We start from the raw sequence: 25,039 nt of genomic DNA on the forward strand, positions 1-25,039 counted from the left end.
CACCGCCGCCGCCGCTGCTCGGGCCCTAATAAGAATTCCTTCAGGAACAATAGGGACCTCGCAGCGGTCGCTGCTCGGGCCCTAAAAAGAACTAGAGCTGCGAGCAGCTATCAAGGGCCCTCGCAGCCCGGGCCACGTTGGAGTCCTTGCACGTTGGGGTACTTGCACGTTAGGGTACTGGCACGTTGGGGTACTGGCATATTGGAAGCAAAATTTCTTTGAAAATGGCATAATAAACGTTTACATGTAGAATATTTTTTTGCCAGTGTGTGTGTCAAGCTCAACGGGTTTTGGTGATTGTTAAGACCTGCAAAAATCAGCGTCCTTTTTTATTTTTAGGCAATGAGTTGCCCTGATTGGTATTTTTTTGTAAAAGTGTATATACACATCATCGCTCGTTGTACTCATTGCACAATGTTACTTTTATTGTCCAAAGGGGCAATCAAAAATGAATAAAACAAAATGGAAACGTACATACGTTTGGATCGGTGTGAAGCCAGTGAACAATTTGAGTGGTGGAAACTAAAAGAATATTCATAAATGACTTAGTTATCACACTTAGAATGAGTGTACATTTTTTGTACAAAATACCGTATGTGGGGTATTTATTTATTTTTTTTATATAAGCCTCAAGGGCTAGGTGGCGCTGTATTTATAACTGAATGTTGTCATAGAGATACCTTCAGGCCTTGATTATAAGCATACATGTCAAGTGTGGGATTTTTTTTTGGAGCATGTACCGTGGAGTTATTAAGCATATCCTTCATTCACGATATTGCTTTTAATGTCCATAGAGGCTATCAAAAATAAATAAAAATATATATATGTTTGGATAAGTCTGATGCCAGTGAACATTTTGAGTGGTGGAAACTAAAAAAATATTCATAAATGACTTAGTTATCACACTTAGAATGAGTGTACATTTTTTGTACAAAATACCGTATGTGGGGTATTTTTTTTTCATGCCTCAAGGGCTAGGTGGCGCTGCATATATAACTGAATGTTGTCATAGAGATAACTTCAGGCCTTGACGATAAACATATATGTCAAGTTTGGGATTTTTTGGAGCATGTACCGGGGAGTTATCAAGCATATCCTTTTTCATTGTGAAACACAAATTTTGATGCCCCGCCCTCATCATATAGTATTTCGAAAAGTCAAAATTTTTCCCCCTGTCGTTGGCTCAGGTCTTGACATGGTCCAGGCCAAGTCTTAACTCAGTCGGATGAAACGTGTGAGAGAAGTGGGCAAAAGTCTGCCCCCTGTGAATGTGCAAAAATCGTCAAAAATGGGACATTCAAAAATTCGTAGCTCACTTCCTGTTCATTTTAGCATATGGGTACAAGAGACGTTTTTGTAGGTCTTGGGCTCCCTCATACACCTAAAAATATTCGGCGTTTTTGCTTAAACGTACAGCCGGGGCTGCTTCGTTAAAAATTTCGAGGGGGCGCTATTGAGTCATTTTTGTAAAAATAGCACAATCAACAATAAAATATTGCTCATTTTACCAGGCCAGATGTGTGTGCCAAGTTTCAGGAGTTTCTGTGCATGTTTAGACCCTCAAAACTGGCGTTGTTTTCTTGGAGAACAGCGCTTAGCCACGCCTACAGCAATTCGCGAAAACTCACAAACTTCGTGTTGTGACATCATGAAGGCCGAAACCCTCCTCTGAGCAAATATGAGGTAGGTCCAGTTAACGTGTTTGGAGAAAAACGTAGAAGAAAATTCGTAAGAAAAAAAATTGCCACTAGGTGGCGCTATCAGTTAGATGAAATGTAAGTTAGTAGATGTCTTTAGAGCTGGACTCTCATCAAATGTGTGAAATTTTGAGAAGATAGGATCATCTCGGTCAAGTTAATGCAGCTTTTATTTTCACGAAAAATCTTCAGATTTTGCGTCACCGTAGCGGCCACGCCCTTTGATGAAAAGTTACAATATTCGGTGTGGGGCATGATCAACATCTTAAGGCTTTTCTGACCAATTTTCAAATGGATCCCTTCAACAAGCTCAGCACAGTAGCTAAAAACGTAAAGTATGACATTTATTGTAACCACTAGGTGGCGCTATATGTATAACTGAATTTTGTCATATAGATGTTTTCAGGCTGTGACTATTACGTTGCCTGAGAAGTTTGAGATTTTTTGGAGCTTCAACATGGGAGTTATTAAGCATTTGCTCTTTCTGGACAAATGAAATTTTAAAGGCAATATTTGATGCTCCGCCCCCGTCGTATAGTATTTCGAAAAGGCAAGATGTTTTGCCCAGCTGTTCTCTTAGGTCTTGAGATGATAAATGCCAAGTTTGAAGTCAATTGGATGAAAAATGTTTGCAAAGGGGGAAAAAGCATGACCACAGTGAATGTGCCAAAATAGGCCAAAATTGGACATTAAAAAATTCATAGCTCACTTCCTGTACATTTTAGCTACATGGTCCCAATAGACTTTTTTGTGCGTCTCGGGGTGCTACACGTGCCTGCCAATTTTCGTTGCTCTAGCTCAAACGTGTCGGGCTTGGTTTTTATTTTTCTACGCTAGGGGGCGCTATAGAGCCGCGTTGTTATAACGACTTCATAATATCAAATTTTTCGCCGGACCTGAGGAGTGTGCAAAGTTTGGTGAGTTTTCGTGAATATTTAGGTACCCAAAATCGCGATTGTTTGCGGAGAATAAAGAAGAAGAAGAAGAATAATAATAACTAGAGCTGCGAGCAGCTATAAAGGGCCCTCGCAGCCCGGGCCACGTTGGAGTCCTTGCACGTTGGGGTACTTGCACGTTAGGGTACTGGCACGTTGGGGTACTGGCACGTTGGGGTACTGGCATATTGGAAGCAAAATTTCTTTGAAAATGGCATAATAAACGTTTACATGTAGAATATTTTTTTTGCCAGTGTGTGTCAAGCTCAACGGGTTTTGGTGATTGTTAAGACCTGCAAAAATCAGCGTCCTTTTTTATTTTTAGGCAATGAGTTGCCCTGATTGATATTTTTTGTAAAAGTGTATATATACATCATCGCTCGTTGTACTCATTGCACAATGTTACTCTTATTGTCCAAAGGGGCAATCAAAAATGAATAAAACAAAATGGAAACGTACATACGTTTGGATCGGTGTGAAGCCAGTGAACAATTTGAGTGGTGGAAACTAAAAGAATATTCATAAATGGCTTAGTCATCACACTTAGAATGAGTTTACATTTTTTTGTACAAAATACCGTATGTGTTTTTTTTTTTTTATATAAGCCTCAAGGGCTATGTGGCGCTGTATTTATAACTGAATGTTGTCATCGAGATACCTTCAGGCCTTGATTATAAGCATACATGTCAAGTGTGGGATTTTTTTTGGAGAATGTACCGTGGAGTTATTATGCATACCCTTCATTCACGATATTGCTTTTAATGTCCACAGAGGCTATCAAAAATAAATAAAAATATATATATGTTTGGATAAGTCTGATGCCAGTGAACATTTTGAGTGGTGGAAACTAAAAGAATATTCATAAATGACTTAGTTATCACACTTAGAATGAGTTTACATTTTTTGTACAAAATACCGTATGTGGGGTATTTTTTTTTATGCCTCAAGGGCTAGGTGACGCTGCATATATAACTGAATGTTGTCATAGAGATAGCTTCAGGCCTTGACGATAAACATACATGTCAAGTTTGGGATTTTTTGGAGCATGTACCGGGGAGTTATTAAGCATATCCTTTTTCAGTGCGAAACACAAATTTTGATGCCCCGCCCTCATCATATAGTATTTCGAAAGGTCAAGATTTTTCCCCCTGTCGTTGGCTCAGGTCTTGACATGGTCCAGGTCAGGTCTTAACTCAGTCGGATGAAACGTGTAGGAGAAGTGGGCAAAAGTCTGCCCCCTGTGAATGTGCAAAAATCGTCAAAAATGGGACATTCAAAAATTCGTAGCTCACTTCCTGTTCATTTTAGTATATGGGTCCAAGAGACTTTTTTGTAGGTCTTGGGCTCCCTCATACACCTAAAAATATTCGTCGTTCTTGCTTAAACGTACAACCGGGGCTGCTTTGTTAAAAACTTCTAGGGGGCGCTATTGAGTCATTTTTTTAAAAATAGCACAATCAACAATAAAATATGGCTCATTTTACCAGGCCAGATGTGTGTGCCAAGTTTCATGAGTTTCTGTGCATGTTTAGACCCTCAAAACTGGCGTTGTTTTCTTGGCGAACAGCGCTTAGCCACACCCACAGCAATTCGCGAAAACTCACAAACTTCGTGTTGTGACATCATGAAGGCCGAAACCCTCATCTGAGCAAATATGAGGTAGGTCCAGTTAACGTGTTTGGAGAAAAACGTAGAAGAAAATTCGTAAGAAAAAAAATTGCCACTAGGTGGCGCTATCAGTTAGATGAAATATAAGTCAGTAGATGTCTTTAGGGCTGGACTCTCATCAAATGTGTGAAATTTTGAGAAGATAGGATCATCTCGGTCAAGTTAATGCAGCTTTTATTTTCACGAAAAATCTTCAGACTTTGCGTCACCGTAGCGGCCACGCCCTTTGGTGAAAAGTTACAATATTCGGTGTGGGGCATGATCAACATCTTAAGGCTTTTCTGACCAATTTTCAAATGGATCCCTTCAACAAGCTCAGCACAGTAGCTAAAAACGTAAAGTATGACATTTATTGTAACCACTAGGTGGCGCTATATGTATAACTGAATTTTATCATTTCGATGTTTTCAGGCCGTGACTATTACGTTGCCTGAGAAGTTTGAGATTTTTTGGAGCTTGAACATGGGAGTTATTAAGCATTTGCTCTTTCTGGACAAATGAAATTTTAAAGGCAATATTTGATGCCCCGCCCCTGTCATATAGTATTTCAAAAAGGCAAGATGTTTTGCCCAGTTGTTCTCTCAGGTCTTAAGATGATAAATGCCAAGTTTGAAGTCAATTGGATGAAAAATGTTTGCAAAGGGGGAAAAAGCATGACCACAGTGAATGTGCCAAAATAGGCCAAAATTGGACGTAAAAAAATTCATAGCTCACTTCCTGTACATTTTAGCTACATGGTCCCAATAGACTTTTTTGTGCGTCTCGGGGTGCTACACGTGCCTGCCAATTTTTGTTGCTCTAGCTCAAACGTGCCGGGCTTGGTTTTTATTTTTCTACGCTAGGGGGCGCTATCGAGTCGCATTGTTATGACGACTTAATAATATCAAATTTTTCGCCGGGCCTGAGGAGTGTGCAAAGTTCGGTGAGTTTTCGTGAATGTTTAGGTACCCAAAATCGCGATCGTTTGCGGAGAATAAAGAAGAAGAATAATAATAATAATAATAATAATAATAATAATAATAATAATAATAATAATTTTTACAAAAACAATAGGGACCTCGCAGCGGTCGCTGCTCGGGCCCTAATAATAATAATAATAATAATAATAATAATTTCTACAAAAACAATAGGGACCTCGCAGCGGTCGCTGCTCGGGCCCTAATAATAATAAGAATTCCTTGAAAAACAATAGTTATATTATATATTATTATAATAATTATATTATTATAATAATCCGATCGAAAAACAATAGCGGTAGCTGCTCGGGCCCTAATAATTCTTACAAAAACAAGAGGGACCTCGCAGCGGTCGCTGCTCGGGCCCTAATAATAATAATAATTTTTACAAAAACAATAGGGACCTCGCAGCGGTCGCTGCTCGGGCCCTAATAATAATAATAATAATAATAATAATAATTTTTACAAAAACAATAGGGACCTCGCAGCGGTCGCTGCTCGGGCCCTAATAATTTTTACAAAAACAATAGGGACCTCGCAGCGGTCGCTGCTCGGGCCCTAATAATTTTTACAAAAACAATAGGGACCTCGCAGCGGTCGCTGCTCGGGCCCTAAAAAGGCAGGAAAAAGCTGTGTCAAAAAAGAGGAAAGGATAATTCAGCATTTGATTCATTTATTTTTCATTTTTTGCAGCTGCTGCACATGAAGAGCAACAAATACCTGACGGTGAATAAGCGTTTGCCAGCGCTTCTGGAGAAGAACGCAATGCGCGTCACGCTGGATGGCACCGGCAATGAAGGCTCCTGGCTCTTCATACAACCTTTCTGGAAGCTGCGTGCCAATGGAGATAATGTAGGCATTACATTTGAAACATCAAATGGCTAGTTGTATAATGTATATTCGGGGTGTAACGTTTCACTGGAATCATGTTTCGGTCTCATCAGACCACAGGACATTGTTCCAGTAATGAATATCCTTAGTCTGTTTGTGTGTGTGTGTGTGTGTGTGTGTGTGTGTGTGTGTGTGTGTGTGTGTGTGCACGGGGGTGCGTGTGCGCGTGCGTGCGTGTGGTGGTGGTGGTGGGGGGGGGGGGGGGGGGGGCGGGAGCCTCGCGCACGGTGCGAGCCCGTTGTGACCTCGTTTAAGCTTGTTAACACAAGTCCATTAAATAACGCAAATGTACTTCTCCAAACCCATCTTCTTCTCGTTACAAAGTGTTTTACATGTGAAACATTCGACTAGAAATTCTTTCCAAGCATTGTGGAGAAGGAGTGAAGCCACGAAGCAACTGCTTTTCATCCCAAATTTCCTCTGAAGGGACAGGGGGAGTAGTTCCCTCACTAAAGTAGGAACCGGAGCAAAACAACACCTAAACACAATGGTTCAGTTTTTTGTTTGCTACCCACGTTAACATAAATGTGAAAGATACATTTTCACTCAATTTTACATTCTGTATATAAAAAAAATGAATCATGAATACAAAACATGCTCCCATCATCAAAATTATTCGTGACTACATATTTTTGAATGTCACACTTAGCACAGCCAATAACAGTGATTGCCACAATCATCAATTTGCATTAAAAGCAAAATGACAGAAAAATCTCTTTATACTTAACCATTTTAATCAAAATCACTACTGGTGTGAGTATAGTAATTTCTGATGCGCTGGACGGGCCCTGACGGCATCACTGTGTTTTGTTTTGTGGAGCTACGCGCTATTGGCTGTTACGTTGTTGTTCTTGAGCCTGCTGTTTTGTGCTAAATCAGTTGATTAAAGAGAGCCGTTAGTGACACACTTGGTCTGGTTCTTTCGCCAGCATTACATTGCTGTCAGAAATGAAAACGACGCCCGAAGGTATGGCAAAACGAAAGGAATGTGACGGCGGTCGCTCGCGAGTCAAGGAGGAAGTGGTGGATGGCGCTTACGATGGCGCGTGGAGCCGTGATGTGAACGAGCATTTTGCCCACCTGAGGCGGACCGCTAGGAAAATGGCGTTTGATACTGGGTTTGGCCCAGTGAATGCGGAGGAGAGAGCAGGTGCAACTAGCGATGGCAGCCCCCATTGTACCCATCAGCATGTCAAGACGCCAAAACACTCTGGTAAGGCTGACTGGGAGGCTTTCCATGCCAATTTGAACTTTTGGCGCGGGCTGCGAGCTGGTCTGAGAGGAATAAGGCACTACAGCTGGCCATGTGCTTCACGGAGGAAGCGTTGTCCTGCTTGTTGCTGCTTAGTCCTGCTGAAAGAGTTGACTATGGGGCTTTAGTTGGAGCCCTACAACGACGTTTTGGACAATGCAGTCAGCCCAATGTTCTTCGCTCAGAGCTGTCTAACAGGCAAAGACAGCCTGGTGAGCCACTTCGTGTCCTGGCTAACGACATTGAAACCTTATCGAGGCGTGCATATGTCCATATGCCCACTGACGTGCAGAGCGAGTTGGCCAGGGACCAGTTCATCCGGGCCATTACCCCTAGAGACCTGCGCATACAGACTCAATTGGCGCAGGCGCTGGAGCTGGCCGTGGAGAGAGAAGTCATAGGGGACACCTCAGCGAGTGACCATGTGGAAGGTGACCATGTTGTGTGTTCTGCTGCACAGGTGGACCATGACCGGGAGAAACCAGCACGGGTAAATGAGTTGACTGAACTTATTCGTGCTAGCACACTGTAGTCACCACGCAGCAGTACTCGTTCCCGCAGGGGCCCTCCAGTGTATTGGGTGTGTGGTCAGACTGGCCACATAAGTGTGCAGTGTCCCAAGAGGGCTGGTACTCAGGGAAACTCCCCGGGGTCTGTGTAGGGCGGATGGCACAGACCCCGGCACCTGTGATCCCAAATCACCTTGTTTCCTGGAGAGGGAGCCCAACTACACAGACGGGGGAGCGGGGCTCCACTCTCCCCAGAAGCAGATGACAGCGCTGAATCTGTGAGGGTGGTGGGCTGGACTCATCCGGGGGACTTTTGCCATGTCCCCATCACCCTGGCGGGGGCTCCTTGTATAGCCCTTGTCGACACTGGTTCCACTGCAACAGTGTTGAGACCTGATGTGTTCCCGGCTGGAGCACCGTTGGAATCCACTGCAGTCAAACTCCGAACAGTAACTGGCGAGCTAACCCCTATGCTTGGAAGAGGGGTGTGGCTATACAAGTCGGGGGACTGCTCATGTGCTTTCGGGTGTGGGTCGCAGCTGCATGGGATCCCTGCATCATAGGGTTGGACTTTCTGCGTACAGCTCGCTGTGTGCTGGACCTGGGAGAAAACACATTGTACTTTCCAGGGGGCCCCACGGTTGAAATGGTGCACCCCACCCAGGACGCGAAGTCACTGCTGCCAACGTTGGAGCAGCAGAGGCACAGTGTGAGTTTGACACCCCTCTTCAAGCTGTCCCTCCTGTATCTTGACCGCCCACCTCAGACGCTCATATTGGACTGCACCCGTCTTCCCCGGCCCCACAACCCATGACGGGGCAAGCGGACAGGGTACACAGCAGGACAGCAGTCAGAGAAGTGTGAAAGCGCAGCTGTGATGGTTTGGAACCTGGACAACAGGAAATGTTGTGGCAATTGTTGCGGGACTTTAAGGACATTTTTGCACTTACAGAAGAGGAGGTGGGTCTGAGGGACTTGGTGCAGCATGAAATTGACACCGGTGATGCAAGGCCCATCAAAACACGTGCCCGTTGCCTTCCCCTAGCACTTCAGGCAGAAGCGGACAGCGCCATTGATGAGATGTTGAAAGCGGGCATCATTGAGCCATCTGACAGCCCATGGGCCTCGGGGGTTGTCATGGTCAACAAGAACAAGACGGTGAAGAAGAGGTTCTGTGTGGATTATAGACCCTTGAACAGTGTGACAAAAAACAAAAAAAACAAAAAAAAAGACTCCTACCCGCTGCCCCGCATTGATAAGTCTCTGGATCTGGTGTCTGGCTCGTCCTGGTTTTCCTCATTGGACCTTCGCAGTGGATATTGGCACGTGCCTCTTAGCCCTGAAGCCAGGTCAAAGACTGCTTTCTGTACCAGAAGAGGGTTGTGGTAGTTTTGTGTGCTCTGTTTTGGCCTATACAGTGCACCAGCTACATTTGAGCGGCTTATGGAAAAAATGCTGGCTGGCATTCCACGGCGGGAATGTTTGGTGTATTAGGATGACGTCTTGTTCCATGGGAACTCCTTCCATACAGCCTTGGGGGCCCTGCAACGGGTCCTGGAGAGAATTTCCACCTCTGGTCTCAAGCTTCACCCTGACAAGTGCTGCTTTATGAGAAGAGAGCTGGAGTTTCTGGGACACAAAGTGGGAGGGGAGGGCATTAGCACTTTGGAGGAAAAAGTGCAGGCCATGAGGGACTGGCCCGTTCCAAACAACTTGCGTGAGCTGACGAGCTTCCTGAGGCTAACATCCTACTACAGGAGATTCTCCTGTATAGCCGCGCCGCCCTTCCACCTGCAGCGGAAGGACAATCATTTTGATTGGACGCCGGAGTGCGTACAGGCTTTTGGGTCTCTGAAGAGGGCGTTGAGTCCCCCATTCTCATTCCCCCGCATCCTAATCTGCCATTCACCTTGGACACGGACACCAGCAATGTTGGAATGGGGGTAGTTTTGAGTCAAGTGGGGACGGTGGGGGAGAAAGTAGTGACATACTTCAGCAAAACCTTCAACAAGGCTGAACGGCGATATTGTGTCACTCGACGGGAACTGCTTGCTATTGGGCGAGACATACACCACTTTCGATATTATCTGTGCGGCTTGCCCTTCACTGTACGCACTGACCACGCTGCACTCCAGTGGCTTTTGTCCTTTAAAGAACCCGAAGGGCAGATTGCACGCTGGCTTGAAGAATTGGCGCCATATGTCTTTCGAGTGGAGCACAGGGCTGGAGCTCGCCATGCTAGCTTTGTCGCAACGCCCTTGTGCTCTTGCTGGCTGCCGCTGCTGTGAGAGGAGAGAGCCCCGCGAGAAAGAAATCAGGGGTGAGGAGCAGGAGCCCGCGCATGATCAGATCGAGCCTGTATGCAGAGAGGTGCAAGTTGCAGACGCACCTGAATGGAGGAAACATCAAGAACAGGACACTGATCTATGACCCGTATTACAATGGGTCGAGTCGGGTCAAATGCCACAGTGGGAGGAGGTAGCTGGGCACTCGCCTGCCACTAAAGGACTGTATGCAAAGAGCGGGGCTCTCCGGGTGAGGGATGGAGTGCTCCAGAGAGCCTGGAAGGAACCAGCTACTGGGGAGCAGAGGTGGCAGGTGGTTGTCCCCAAGGCCCTGAGAGAGACTGTGTTGAAGGCTTCTCATGGGACTGCGTGTGCAGGGCACTTCGGTGTGTCAAAAACACTTCGCCGACTCCGGCAAAGTTTCTATTGGGGTCAGCTCAGGAGAGATGTTGAGGACTTTTGTCGCCGCTGTGACCTTTGCACTGCACACAAAGGTCCTCCAGATCAGTCTCACGCCCTTCTCCAACAGCTGGCAGTGGGGGCCCCTATGGAGAGTTGCAGTGGACATAATGGGCCCATTTCCACATACCGACAAGGGCAACCGTTATGTACTAGCTGCTATGGACTACTTTACGAAGTGGCCGGAAGCGTATGCCATCGCAGACCAAGAGGCAAAGACTGTTGCAGATGCTCTTGTGGAGGGAAGGTTTACAAGGTTCGGGGCCGCCGAAGTCATTCACAGCGACCAGGGCCGAAACTTTGAGTCGGCTGTGTTAACTGCAATGTGCGAGCGACTAGGAATGCGCCACTGCCACCCCCCTGCCCAGTTTTTCTCCCGCACTGATGTTGTACACCTCCTCTCCTCTTCATTCCGTCTCTCCGTGACATTCTAACGTCTGCCATGGCGCTAAAGCAGGCATGCGCAGTGAGCGGTGTCCTCTCTCTCTTTGTTGTTTGTTTCAGAGTTTAACGACCCCATTACAAGGTAATTGTTTGATTGACGCTAATATGCGAAGTTGACGCTCCCTCCAAAAGCAAACGGTCGGCACTCGCACCGTGGGGGTGGGGTGTTGTAGGGGGATGAACAGCTCTCGATAAAGACTCAGTTCCCATCGTTCACGTTGAAGAGCCGTTCAAAAGACTCGATTCGTTCGTGACCGACACATCACTACTCATCATGTAAACATGTCTGTGTACGTTATCAAATCAAAACGTTATCAAAAGGACAGCTGCAGCATTTGAAACAGCATTTGTGCTGAGTGCTGAGAAACCGACACTCTGCTGCAACAACAACAGATACATCAGTATGGAACTAATTAGCTGGTCTCTAAGTGTTTTTGACAAAATCTTTTCTACGATGAGACCTGGACCAGGTCAGCGCCCATGTCCAAGTGGAACTTTCAAGTCTGGATATGCTGAGGACAGCTGGTCTAAACGGAGGCCTTGTGTCTGACGACACTGGAAGTCGAAGACGTCAAGGACCTCTATCTGCTTGCTGTGCTGGTGGCTGCACTGATGCTGCTGGGGATTGGAGCCTTGTCTGATCGCCAGAAGAATGCAGAGCAAACAGCTTCGGCCACTCTGAGCTCCATTACTGGTGTGCAACGGCCTAACTAAGTCCTGTGATGATATTGCTCTGGTGAAAAACGACCTAGCAGCATTCAACATTGCCATGACCAGAATGAGGAGAGACATGGCCACAAAGTTGCTTGATCTGGAGAGAAAAGCACGACGTGAGATAGTGGTGAACAGGAATTGGGATGAAGATGGATCTGACTGAAGGGTGGTCGGACGCATGGCTTCCATTGTGATCAGTTGTCTAAAGCTACTGGACTGAAACAATCTACATGGAACCCAATCAACATGTGATCAACAAGCTACAGCACTGAATCAAACTATATTGGTGAAGATGAACTGATTGAACTATTAACAACTACATATGACCTGAATCACCAAACTCAATCAACTGGATTAATTAACATGGATTAATTGATTGAAAATTCTACAACATAAAATTTTCCTCAGCTGACTTTTAATTTATAGTTAATTTTGGACATGTCATGTTTCTTCCTAGTTAATAGAAAATATGGGGTTTGCTGAAGACCTCTATTTAAGCATCGATTTCTGATTATAGCAGCTGTTTGTACTGCATATGTGTCAAGTCAACACCTGCAACATTTAAAATACACAGAAGAAAGAATGAGAAGACACAAGGATTTGATTACTCGCGAGGAGAAGCTGACAGAGAGTTGTGCGCAGATCACAAGCTCCCAGCCCCTTCTGACACAACTCCCTACTTCTCCTCTTTTATTTGGGATTCCCTAACATACACAATAGGCTACACACTTGCCTCTGAGGAAAATGGGAGTACTGGCAGCAATGTGATAAGCAACTCCAGCAGTCGTAAAATACAGAGGACATCCTTTAAATCGTCACGACTACTAATCCTTGAAGGCTGTAGTTCTTCATTCCCACATTCCAGATGTCCTCAGGTTGAATAAACATGCAGCAGCTCCAAACCCATAGTGAAATACTGAATACATAGTTGGCAATTAACTATGTAATAAGAGAAAATATAGAATAATATATACACAATAACTCTAACATTCCCCCCTGTTTATTATATATTTGCTCAAAGTCTCAGATCACCTATGAGTTACTTCAATTAGATTTTCAACTGCAGGATCATATTTACGAAAACAAATACATTTACACTCAGAGGCAATGTTAATCTTTAGTCATAGTCGGCTGGATTTGAAAATAATTCAAGCATATCATAATGTACATTATCCAATGTTTCTTTATGTAATTCTCAGCATTAATAATTCAACCAGCTGTCTCTCTTCCTCTTCATGATGGCCCCAAAAATCAAAATCAAAAAGACAGCCCCAACTGCGTCTGATCGCATCTTACGCTCCATTTGATTCAGGAAAGGGACTCGTCTCCTTGAGTTGTCCCTTCTGACACATCCTGCACAGTGAGACAGGTCCTGGACTTCACAGCGGTTGGGGGAACTTTGAGGGTAGCAAACAATGTGCTCCCAAAGTCTTCACTGACTTACTTGGTCAGACTTTTCACAGCGAGTCAAGCTGCTTGTTTCTCCTCTGACCTCACTTCAGTCAGGCTTCGTTCCGCAACCTGGCAAGCTGTTAGTCAATGGTACCTGTTTTGTGCCATGTGATAGGTGAATCCAGGAGAGTCGTTCAGCGATCTTCACAACCTTCGGGGCCAACAACACTTACAAGGGCCTTCCCACCTTAGGCTGGACCTTTAATCAAAGTCAGTCACTACCCTTGATGGGAGGCTTGCCTTCCTGCTGAGATAGAGAGTCATCTGGCATTTGATTAAACATTTTCACTTCCTTATCATTTAAACAATCTTCTCATATAGTCACTTGAATAAATTTCTTTCATCTGTACGGCTTAACAGGTTATTACAATAGGCAAATTTAAATGGTCCACCACACGAAATTTCAAACGAGCTTAACTGTCTTGTTCCTTTTACAATTTCCCAAATCACTTAATCATCAATTATCTTATCTCCATGCTTTGATCATGTATTTTTCTCGCTTTTCTGTTTTTCCCTTAAACAATGTAACATATAAAGGGACTTTCATTCATTACTCCAAATAACTAGTACGTCATATAGAGACATGATCTGTTCACACAATGCTTCTGCCATAATAATAACATCCAGTTGTTTTTCTGGAACAATTTCAACTCATTGTTACATTTTTTAAGACCATCAATCAGTACTTGTTAATATTGACATTGTCTTACTTTTTGTTCAATTCCATAAAATCCATAGCCACTAACAAAAATGGTAAAATATTAGAAACATCAATTCCATGTATAACAAAATTCTAAAACAAAATTCCAAAAACATAAAAACTTAAAAAATTTAAAATATAAAATTTACATGCGGTATTGCCGTATTGTTACCAACTCCCCCCGTTTGAGACATTTTTATGGCTCACAACTCAAAATCATTATCCAAGCCACTTCATATAAATCTTATGCTGCATGCAATTTAAAATAATTTCACAATATTTACAAAAGGTTTTCATTTTTCCTTTTTTTTCTTTTCCACTACAGTGTTCCCTCGTATATCAGTGGGTTAACCTTCATACAGTCATTTTCCTCTTCCAAAAAATTACACAGCTGTACAAAAATCCACAAAATCAGCACTTTTTTTCTTTTCTTTTTTTTTTTTTTTTTAAACAACTATGGAATTTAAAACAATTGGGACCCTGTAGCCTTCACCGCTCTGGCCCTAATTTGCGAAAGAACACTGTAGTTTACATGTCTTGGACGGATAGAATTTTATAGTCTACCCATAGCATAGTAGTAGTCTGGCATTTCTTCAAAACTAATTGTATCATACTACATCTTGTATTGTTTACAACCATATAATCAAGTTTAAATGTAACACATCTTTCCCAAAGCCATATGTAGTTAATAATAAAGCCACCATGAATATCAATCATCTTGTACACAATTAATATAAAATACTGGCTTAAATTCTACTTCATGCATTCTAAACAAAACTCATAACCATGTCAGCAATCAATTGTCTGTTCAAATGGCCTTCCAATATCTTCGTAAAGCCACTACTATCATTGTTCAATTTAAATCACAAACTGCATTTTTCACATTCATCTATCTATTAAAATTTGTCAAACATTGTCGTTGTTATCAGTATCTCAATTCAATTTCAGTAGTAGAATTGTTAGCATAATTATCCACCCAATTCATGTATAATTATATATGTATAATCACAAACATCAAAAGTTCATAACAGGTCACAATTTCACTCAGGAATTTAAGATATCATTTTGTAATTTGTTTCAAATCTTAGGGCCGACAAAATTACTTCGTTTTATCGTTGGGTCTCCATCATAACCACTTTACAATCAAAACAATCTCAATATTACACCCTTGTTGCACAAAAGTGTAATACACCTTTATTTACATCATTCTCCAATTTCTTCTTTCTTTTAAGTTGTTGCTGGTTTTCATTTCACAGCTCAATTTTCTTTCATGCCATAGAAGAATTTTGTCCATGCAAGTCAAAATCTGACTTCCCAAATGTACCCAAACAATTTCGAATTGCTTGAGAGGGTATTGTGGGACATTCACAATATCCTTGTAGTAATAATATATATATGTATGTATATTTCCCTTCCAGTGCAAATTTAGACCAGAATATACAATTTGGGTGTACTGTTATAGTACTTATTCATTCCTCAAATTTTCATCAAGAATCCAAATTATCTAATAATATATTTCCAGTTAGTAAGTTTAGTATTTTCAATCAGCACTTCTGCCCTTTGCGAGTCCTTAATCACTAGTCTAATTTATCTCCAATTCAGCATTTTACTCAAATAAATCATCTTTAGCATAGATGATATCTGGTCTGTTTGCTCTGATTTCCACTTACTTACATGTTGTCAAGAAACCCAACATCAGAATGAATGGATGATGAATTCATAAGGAAGCAGGTTAAACAGTTCTTCCTATTTAGTTTTAAAGAAAAACAAAAGTTCTGTCATCTCCATTTGTTCTGCCATAATTGTTATATGCAGTGTCACTGTATCAAACTCATCATCAGTTTACAGGTAGTCAGTCAACTGTGACACTCGTAGGTGTGGCATTGTTTTCGTTCTCACATTTATGCTCAGAGTGACATAGCTTATCATCTCCCTTCTTTACAATCAGTTCCCTCGCTTTTTGTAGTAAGGCGTCAGCTACCATTTAAGAATTTATTTAGGATATAGACTACGTCGTAAAAATGCAAAGATCCTACACCTTTCACATAGCGATATCCCTTTTTCTACTCAGCTTATCTTTTTATTACCATGTTGCCATCTAATGTAGACACCAAGACTAGGTCTAATCCAATGTAATATAATTCTGCTTACTGGTTTCGTTTCATCTTTGTTTTTTATGTTCACCTTGTTCAAATAAATGGCCGTTTTTCCACCAACAACAATTACCAGGGCAATAAAAATTCCTCATGGGGCATCCAAGTACTATCTCGGCAGCAGGGTCTCACTAACCTAAGGTGGTTACTTTGAGGGGTCAGTATTTTTACAGCAGCTCGTCTCAATCAAACTCATTTAAATTAATTACAGAGAACTCTAAGACACTGTAAAAACACAATTCTAAATTCCCTGCTGAACTTTTGCAACCAAAAACTCACTTTACCCAGAACTCAAAGATCCTGGGCTTGTTGGTGGAAAAGCAACTATTAATAATTGTGCTCCTTTAAGAACATTCAAATTCAATTATAAATGCCATTTTTTTCTTCTTCATCAAATTCAAATCTCAGCTATTTATTTATTTTAAATAACTCACCACTAATAAAAGGTTTGCCTTCTAAACCATTTTAATAATCTTTTCCCTTCAATGCCTATTTTACTTATCAGGTTCTGGTGAGGGAGAATTTGTTAAATTCCACAGTCAATCACAGCAGGAGCTAAATCAGAATTCAATTAGGAAAACATTCCTCCGTGTAACTAATCTTTTATACAAACTTCAGGACTATATTCAAAACGACATTGTAAAGGCTCTTTCTTACAATTTTATGTTGTTCTCTAATCTGGATCTGCATGAGTCACACCAAATCTATTAGTAAATATAAACACCACAGTAATGAATTTTTAGAACATTTAACTCCTAGTAAGTATTTTCAAGTCAGTCAATAAGGTTTAAATTACTACCTGTTAAAAAGTCATGAAATCATTGCATTTCCATATAGAAGCTTCTACTATCAGTGTGATATCAAGGCCTTCCCCATTTGGCAATTTGACAAATGGTGCCATTACACACTTTACAATATAGTCATAGCTGAAAACCATCATTACTTACTTAATTCAAAGTTTCAAATTTCTTTAAACTAGTATTTAGTAGACTAGATTAGCATTATTTATCAAATAATCTATATCATTTTAAACTATCTATTTTATACTTTTGAGGGTAATTTCTTAACTCAGTGTCCTCTAACGTTACACCTTCCTGTCTTATCATCATCTACACCACCACAACTTGTTCTAAACACTTCACAAATCCCACTTTAAAATCATCCACTAATTCATCTTCTCTTTATCCAGTTGTTCTAATTCTACCATAATCAATTCTACTTTCACGTTTCTCTCTTACTTTTATCATTTCCCATGCTCAAAACAGTCCAACAAAAAGGATTTTTTTTTTTTTTTTGTCAGAAGTCCAACAACTTGTCATCAATCACCTACTTAACTCACTCTCAAACAATTAGCTTTACCATCCAAAAACAAAATACACAATTTTCACCTGAGGACCGGGTGATGACCCTTTCTGGGACCACTTTTTGGTCCACGCACCTCATATTTGATACAGACCAAAATTTCTCAATTTCACCGTTTTTAACATAGTTATGTTAGACACGATCTAACAACCCCTTATACACAATTTAAACCCTTTTAAGCCGTCGTCTTTAGACAATATGACACACAGACACATACAAGAGCTCACAGAGACAAACACAGTGAGAAGCCACACACATACACTTTTACAGACAATACACTTATGCCTCGATATCATTAGGCTGTTAAAGCTCCAACTTTCCATTTCATTTTATTCCTTATTTAATATTGTAGTGGATTACCATTATTATTGTTATTATTTTTACTATTGTAAATTAAGCTGGCCAGCAAAAGTATATCTTGTAATCCACGTATTTCAATGCTATATTTTAGATGGATCTAATTTTTCTATGAACATCCAATCCTTACTGGATAGTTCATCTTATAGCTCACCTTTTACTGTTTATTTTCCCCCATTTTATATGAATTTGGTACAGTCCGTGAACCTAGAGTTTCCTAGGGACTGATAGGTTCAAATAACAGGGTGACAATAAATTTCTCACTGTGGTAATTCTCAAGCTTCTACCCAATAGGGCGGAGAATTCTTGCCTTTGCTTCCACAATGAGTTGTCACTTACAATCCTGTTTGTTTAAAATGAAGTAAGTATCAAATGACACTACACTTCCATTCACTTCACACACTCACACAAGGCCCTTTTATTTTCTGCGTTTCACGGAATTTAAGTACGTACACGACTCCGGCATCGTCTCTTTACACGGACGTTACTGGGCTCCGTTCCCTTTACTTGCCATTGACTAGTATTCACAAGGTTTTTCCTCCCACACAGTACCTTCGTGCAGGCTGCGACAGTACCTTCGCGCAGATTTTACGTCGACATTCACTTCACACTTTCCCCCGGAAAGTAAATTTTTTCTCACCCAGATGTCTTCTCGTCCTTTGGATTCCCGTCAGCCTTCCAGATCCCAGTCACAGAGACGAAAATCCAGTCCCAGAAAAGGGTAGTATTTGCCGTGGCCACGGTCTTCCTGGAGGTCGACTCTGCAACTGGAATCCTTTAGGCGTCCTGGGATCCGGCTCGAAAGGACCAAGTTAATGTCAAGTCAACACCTGCAACATTTAAAATACACAGAAGAAAGAATGAGAAGACACAAGGATTTGATTACTCGCGAGGAGAAGCTGACAGAGAGTTGTGCGCAGATCACAAGCTCCCAGCCCCTTCTGACACAACTCCCTACTTCTCCTCTTTTATTTGGGATTCCCTAACATACACAATAGGCCACACACTTGCCTCTGAGGAAAATGGGAGTACTGGCAGCAATGTGATAAGCAACTCCAGCAGTCGTAAAATACAGAGGACATCCTTTAAATCGTCACGACTACTAATCCTTGAAGGCTGTAGTTCTTCATTCCCACATTCCAGATGTCTTCAGGTTGAATAAACATGCAGCAGCTCCAAACCCATAGTGAAATACTGAATACATAGTTGGCAATTAACTATGTAATAAGAGAAAATATAGAATAATATATACACAATAACTCTAACAATATGTCCACAACTCTTTTGGCAGTTCCATTCTGATGGGGTGAGAAAGGAGCTGAGGTTTCGTGTTTGGTAGCGTTTTGACTGAGCATGGACTGAAACAAAGAATATGTAAATTCTGTTCCATTATCTGATCTTGTGCATTTAAGTTTCCTATAAGGGGCAACATCTGCTATAAATCTTAACCATAGCTTTGACTGTGTCACTCTTGGTTTTTGGAAAATAAGTGAAAATAGCTCCTGAATAGTCATCTCTAAATGCCAGAGCAAATCTGAAACCCATCTTTTCCTGCTGGTTCTATAGGTCCAGCTAAGTCTGCATGAACAAGTTCTAAAATGTTTTTAGCTTTTTCATCAGGAGCTGTGTTTCTGCTCTGTGCAAATTTACCTCTGTTACATTTCTGACTTTTCCCTTCAATTTTCATACCTTCTGTGACAATTTCCAGCTTTCACACGTCATCATAATTACAGTGACCCAATATTTCATGCCATGTTTGGACATCATAACACACATTGCGCTCATCTATATCGTTTTGAATAGTACTCAGATAATATAGTCTGTCTTTTGTGTTAATGTAAAAAATCAGACCATTTTTGTGGATGAGTCGGTTTTGTCCCTCTTTAAAGATGACTGTGGCTCCCTGCGCTGTTGCCGCTGTGACTGAAAAAACATCTTGAGAATGACGGGATGTAGAGTGCCTCCATCGGGTCCACGTCGACATTGCGGCCTTCACTGTTCCTTATGCGCACTTTGGCGGTGCCTTTCTTCAGCGCAATCCCGCTTGTCCGCACTCCGTCAGCCAACTCAAGAATTATGGCTCTGAGGCTTGAAGCTTGGATCAAACTCCTCGAACTTCTCGATGTCAGTGATGATGTGATTTGTCGCTCCTGAGTCGACCATGAGGCCCTTCACCTTCACCGTGCTGACAGGCTCGTGCACCTTAAATGCGAACGTGTGGTCCTCCTCGTCCACCGCTTGCTTCACCACTGTCTTTGCTCTCTGCGCTCTCCGATCGACGCGCACTCCGCAGCTTTGTGGCCTTTTTGTCCACAATTAATGCAGCAACGTTAACGACCACAATCTTGAGAACTGTTTTTAAACGAGTGTCGTGGCTACGTGTAACGTTGCAACTGCCCAACACTGACAGTTAGTCGTTTTTGTGGTTCGTCTCATTGTGGTCAGTCATCATCCACCATCTCTCACCAATCTTTTACTCATTATTTGATATTTTGTGTATTTGAGGGCAACCAGCTGGGTGTGAGGCCAGTGATAATTTCATCGAAGAAAATTTTTCGGCATAATTTTCGTCACAATTTTTTTTTTTTTCAGACGAAATTAAACGAAAACTAAAACAGAGGCCATTCATTGAGACTATAACAATAACTACAATTGACTGACAATTTCGTCAATGATGAAAATGAAAACAACACAGTGACGAAAAGTGACACAATCCAGTCGGAATTTGATTAAAAAAATTGGATTAAAAATAAAATACAATCAGATGACTAAATTATGACTAAAACTTCAATTTTAGTCAGAAGACATAACATTTCTTGATAAAATTAACATTGCTACAGGCTTTAGTTAAGGATAATAATATTACAAACATCAAAATGTAAGCGCTATTGTAAGTGAATTATAATTCATAATTGTAACAATCATGTTTGGGTGCCTACAGGTGGTGGTGGGAGACAAAGTGATATTGAACCCAGTCAATGCCGGCCAGCCGCTTCATGCATCAAACTACGAGCTGAGTGACCACCCGGGCTGTAAGGAGGTGTGAGCGCCACTTCAGCTGTATGTCACCCTCAAAGCACACAACCACGCCCCTTTGACTCTGTAGGTGTGCGTGGGTGTGCGTGTGCATGTGATCATGTACATGTGTGCGCCCCCTACAGGTCAACTCTGTCAACTGCAACACCAGCTGGAAGATCAACTTGTTCATGATGTTCAGTGACCACAGGGATGAAGTGCTCAAAGGCGTGAGTCATATTATCAACCACAGTTTGCCTTTCACAACCAAAGCGGAGCGTGTTGACTATGGAGGACCAAAAGTGCCAACATTAAATAAATAAATACACCATCAAATAATTAAATAAAAGTGTCATTAATTCATTAAAAGTGTCATTAATTCATTAAATGTGTCATTAATTAAATTCAGTATGATTATTTATTTATTTAATTATTTCATGGCCACTGTGTTGCAGTGTTTTGTGAATTTATTTTATCTGTCAAACTCGGCCATCAAAGTTTGGTGGTCCTAACACCTGATTGGTCAATCTGCTCACCGAGGCAAATCCATTTCGGCTCTCTCTTTGCACAGCTCGACTACTTCCTGAACTGAATACCACATTTTTGTTTCCTGTCTTTCATGAGTGGACAAACTGATTAATCCAGGTGTGTCTGTCCAATGTTGCTGTAGTTACTGAGATCAGGGACACCTGGATTAATCAGCTTGTCCACTCATGAAAGACAGGAAATGAAGGACTGGTGTTGAGTTCAGGAAGTAATGGATTTGTGCAAAGAGCCCATGGATGCGGAGTGAGTAGCTAGTAAACACAATTGATAGGCTGGGTGGCACTTTTCACCTAAATAGTTGCGTTTCCATTAGACATTAGATTTACGCTTTCATGAGGTGCTTTTTGAGACATGTTGAAATGGAAGTACTTCGCAAAATTTAAATGGAAACACTTTTTTTTCTGCATTTCCTACTAGTCATGTGACTCCGCCCGTCACGGAAAAAAAGGAAGTAGGAAGTACAGGGCCACTCGCTTTTGTGTCCGAATTTTTTGGCACAACAAGTCTTATTAAGCACAACGAAAGAGCCAAGGCTGCCGTGGCTCCTTTTTTTTCTTTTCTTTTTTCTATCAGTGCCCTGAAGCCACAACGGTGGCCACTCGCCAGTCCGCCACTCTCTAAATGCTCTATTGAACAACTACTGCAAATTCAACAACAAACATCCATCCATCCATCCATTTTCTTGACCGCTTATTCCTCACAAGGGTCGCGGGGGGTGCTGGCGCCTATCTCAGCTGGCTCTGGGCAGTAGGCGGGGGACACCCTGAACTGGTTGCCAGTCAATCGCAGGGCACACAGAGACGAACAACCATCCACACTTACAAGCACACCTAGGGACAATTGGGAACGCCCAATTAACCTGCCATGCATGTCTTTGGAATGTGGGAGGAGACCGGAGTACCCGGAGAAGACCCACGCGGGCACGGGGAGAACATGCAAACTCCACCCAGGAAGGCCGAAGCCTGGACTCGAACCCGAGTCCTCAGAACTGGGAGGCGGACGTGCTAACCACTCGGCCACCGTGCCGCCCCAACAACAAACATCACCAATCAAAACATTGCAACAACAAAAAACTAACAAAAAAACACAAAACAAAATTAGCATTTATGTATGTAAAACGTTACTAACAATAGCAAATTTAAATTCAGCTCAACTTTATTTCGAGAGCACTTAAAAAAAAAATCTTTATGAAAACTGCTGTAGCCTACATGGAGTAAAAAGAAGTATTGTTCCGATACCGTTTTTTTGGCTCCCAATACCGATACCGATACCCAGCTTTGCAGTTTCGGCCGATACCGATACCATACCGATACTTAAGGTTTTTTTTCTTCAACATGAAAAAGCTGTCCTGCCATTGGTTCAGAGCATTCAAGAGCCAATAGTATATCTTAGATCGGCATGCAGTGAACATGTCACATATTTTCAAATCAAATCACTTTACTTCACTCTTTAAAATAAAAGAAATGAAAGGGGACAGGAAGAAGTAAAAATTGTTTTGTCTGCCCCTAATCAACAGACACAAAAAAGAAACAACACAAAATCAATGACAGCAAGCGGTCAAGACGCTTTTGGTGTTACAATACCACCAAACAATTAAAAAATAATTCAACTGCATGTTCTTTTATGATATATATTTTTGCAATAAATATGCTTTTATACATTTTTTAAAAATACAAATAGATTGAGAAGATTTTGCTTTACAATCCAAATTGTTCCATAGACTGACACCTTGAGTTGAAATACATCGTTCTTTTTGTTTTGTTCTGTATTTAGGTTTAGAGAAAATATATATTCCTCTTAATTTATACTCACTTTCCCTTTTTATAAGTCTAGTTTGTATATTAACTGGTAGAATTTCACGGTAGGCTTTATACAATATTTTAAGGCGGTTAAACTCCATCAATTCATTAAATTTCAAAATCTTTAGTTGTATAAATAATGGATTTGTGTGGTCTCTGTATCCACAACCCAAAATAACACGGATTGCACGTTTCTGTATAAGAAAAATGTGTTCGGTTTAAATTTTAGCAGCACACCCCCACACTTCAATGCAATAGGTCAGGTATGGAACAATCAATGAATTGTATAACAATAACAAAGCATCCTTGTTCAACGATTCTTTAACCTTGTGTAAAACAGCTACAGTTTGGGATACCTTAGATTTAACATATTCTATATGTGATTTCCATGTTAAATGTTCATCGATAATAATACCTAGAAACTTTATTTCATTTATCCTTTCTATTTCCATTCCCTGCACTGTCAGAGTTACTTCAATATCCATATTTTTACAACTGAATATCATAAATCTGGTTTTATTCATATTTATATTAATATGTTGGCATTAAACCACTTCATAATGTTCTTGAACTCTTTCTCTATTACATGTAATACATTATATATATTTTTCCCAGCAAAAAATAGAGCGGTATCATCTGCAAACAAAATACATTTTAACAATTTTGAAATGGTTGTAATATCATTTACATTAAAAAAATAAAAAAATAAATAAAAAGTACTTGCCCCAGAATTGATCCCTGGGGCACCCCACAAGTTACATAACTGTGTTTTGAGGCCTATTATTAAATTCAACATATTGTTTTCTATTTTTTTTTTAAATAACTGGCAACCCATTGGTGTGCGACACCTCTTATACCATATTTAAACAATTTATACAGTAATATCTCATGATCTAAGGTGTTAAATGCTTTTTGTAAATCCACAAAAACACTGACTAAAACATGTTTTTTATCCATGGCTGTGCAAATTTCTTTGGTTAACTCCATTAATGCCATGGTAGTTGAGTGATTGGAGCGAAACCCATATTGACTATTGCCTAAAACTTTGTACTTATCTATAAATGTATTTAATCTTGTCATATACAATTTTTCCAGTATCTTCGAGAGCTGTGGGAGCAGAGATATAGGTCTATAATTTGAAAAATCATTCTTATTTCCTTTTTTGAAGAGTGGGACTACTTTAGCTATTTTCATTTGTTCTGGGAAAATTCCCGTTATAAATGATAAATTACAAATGTACGTGAAAGGCTCTATGATCACGTCAATGGTTTGCTTTATCAGTGACATATTCATGTCTGTGTAATCATTTGATTTTTTACTAGCAAAATTTTGAACAATGTTCATAATTTCACTAGCTAGTACAGCCTCGAGAAAAATACTATTAACTATTATTATACTATTACTTGGTATTATTCCATAATTAATTTTTATATTAGGGATATTTTGTGACTGATGGGGCAATATTCACAAAGTGGTCATTGAATTGGTTTGCAATTTCCTCTTTATCTTGAATTACAAAATCGTCCTTAATAAAATAATTTGGATAGATTAGTTTTATCTTACCTTTATTCAAGACTTTATTCATGATACCCCAAGTATTTTTTGGACTACACTTGTTTTTTTCTAATAATTTGGTGAAGTAATCCATTTTTTGTCTTCTTAAGATGGATACAAGTTTATTTTTGTATATTTTATACTTAGACTCTGCATCTTGTGTTCTATGTTTGAGAAACATTCTATATAGGAAATTCTTTTTTTTTTTTTACAAGCATTTTTCAACCCATTTGTCATCCAAGGATTATTTGCTCTACTTTGTGCATTAATTGTAATCTTCTTACAATATTT

The 25,039-nt window shown here is 40.9% G+C and overlaps 1 protein-coding gene across 2 annotated transcripts in view; it reads left to right on the forward strand.

The window, feature by feature from the left end:
* itpr3 (inositol 1,4,5-trisphosphate receptor, type 3) overlaps window positions 1–25,039 on the forward strand; it is an 841,532-nt gene that overhangs the window by 181,086 nt on the left and 635,407 nt on the right. For both annotated transcript variants that reach the window (XM_077515178.1, XM_077515179.1), the window contains exons 5-7: window positions 5,950–6,108; window positions 20,776–20,874; window positions 20,996–21,079. In XM_077515178.1, coding sequence (XP_077371304.1) covers window positions 5,950–6,108; window positions 20,776–20,874; window positions 20,996–21,079 — 342 coding nt within the window. The remainder of the gene's footprint in view (window positions 1–5,949; window positions 6,109–20,775; window positions 20,875–20,995; window positions 21,080–25,039) is intronic.

Source organism: Festucalex cinctus, chromosome 2 (genome assembly GCF_051991245.1).
Source record: "Festucalex cinctus isolate MCC-2025b chromosome 2, RoL_Fcin_1.0, whole genome shotgun sequence".
Taxonomy (NCBI): domain Eukaryota; kingdom Metazoa; phylum Chordata; class Actinopteri; order Syngnathiformes; family Syngnathidae; genus Festucalex; species Festucalex cinctus.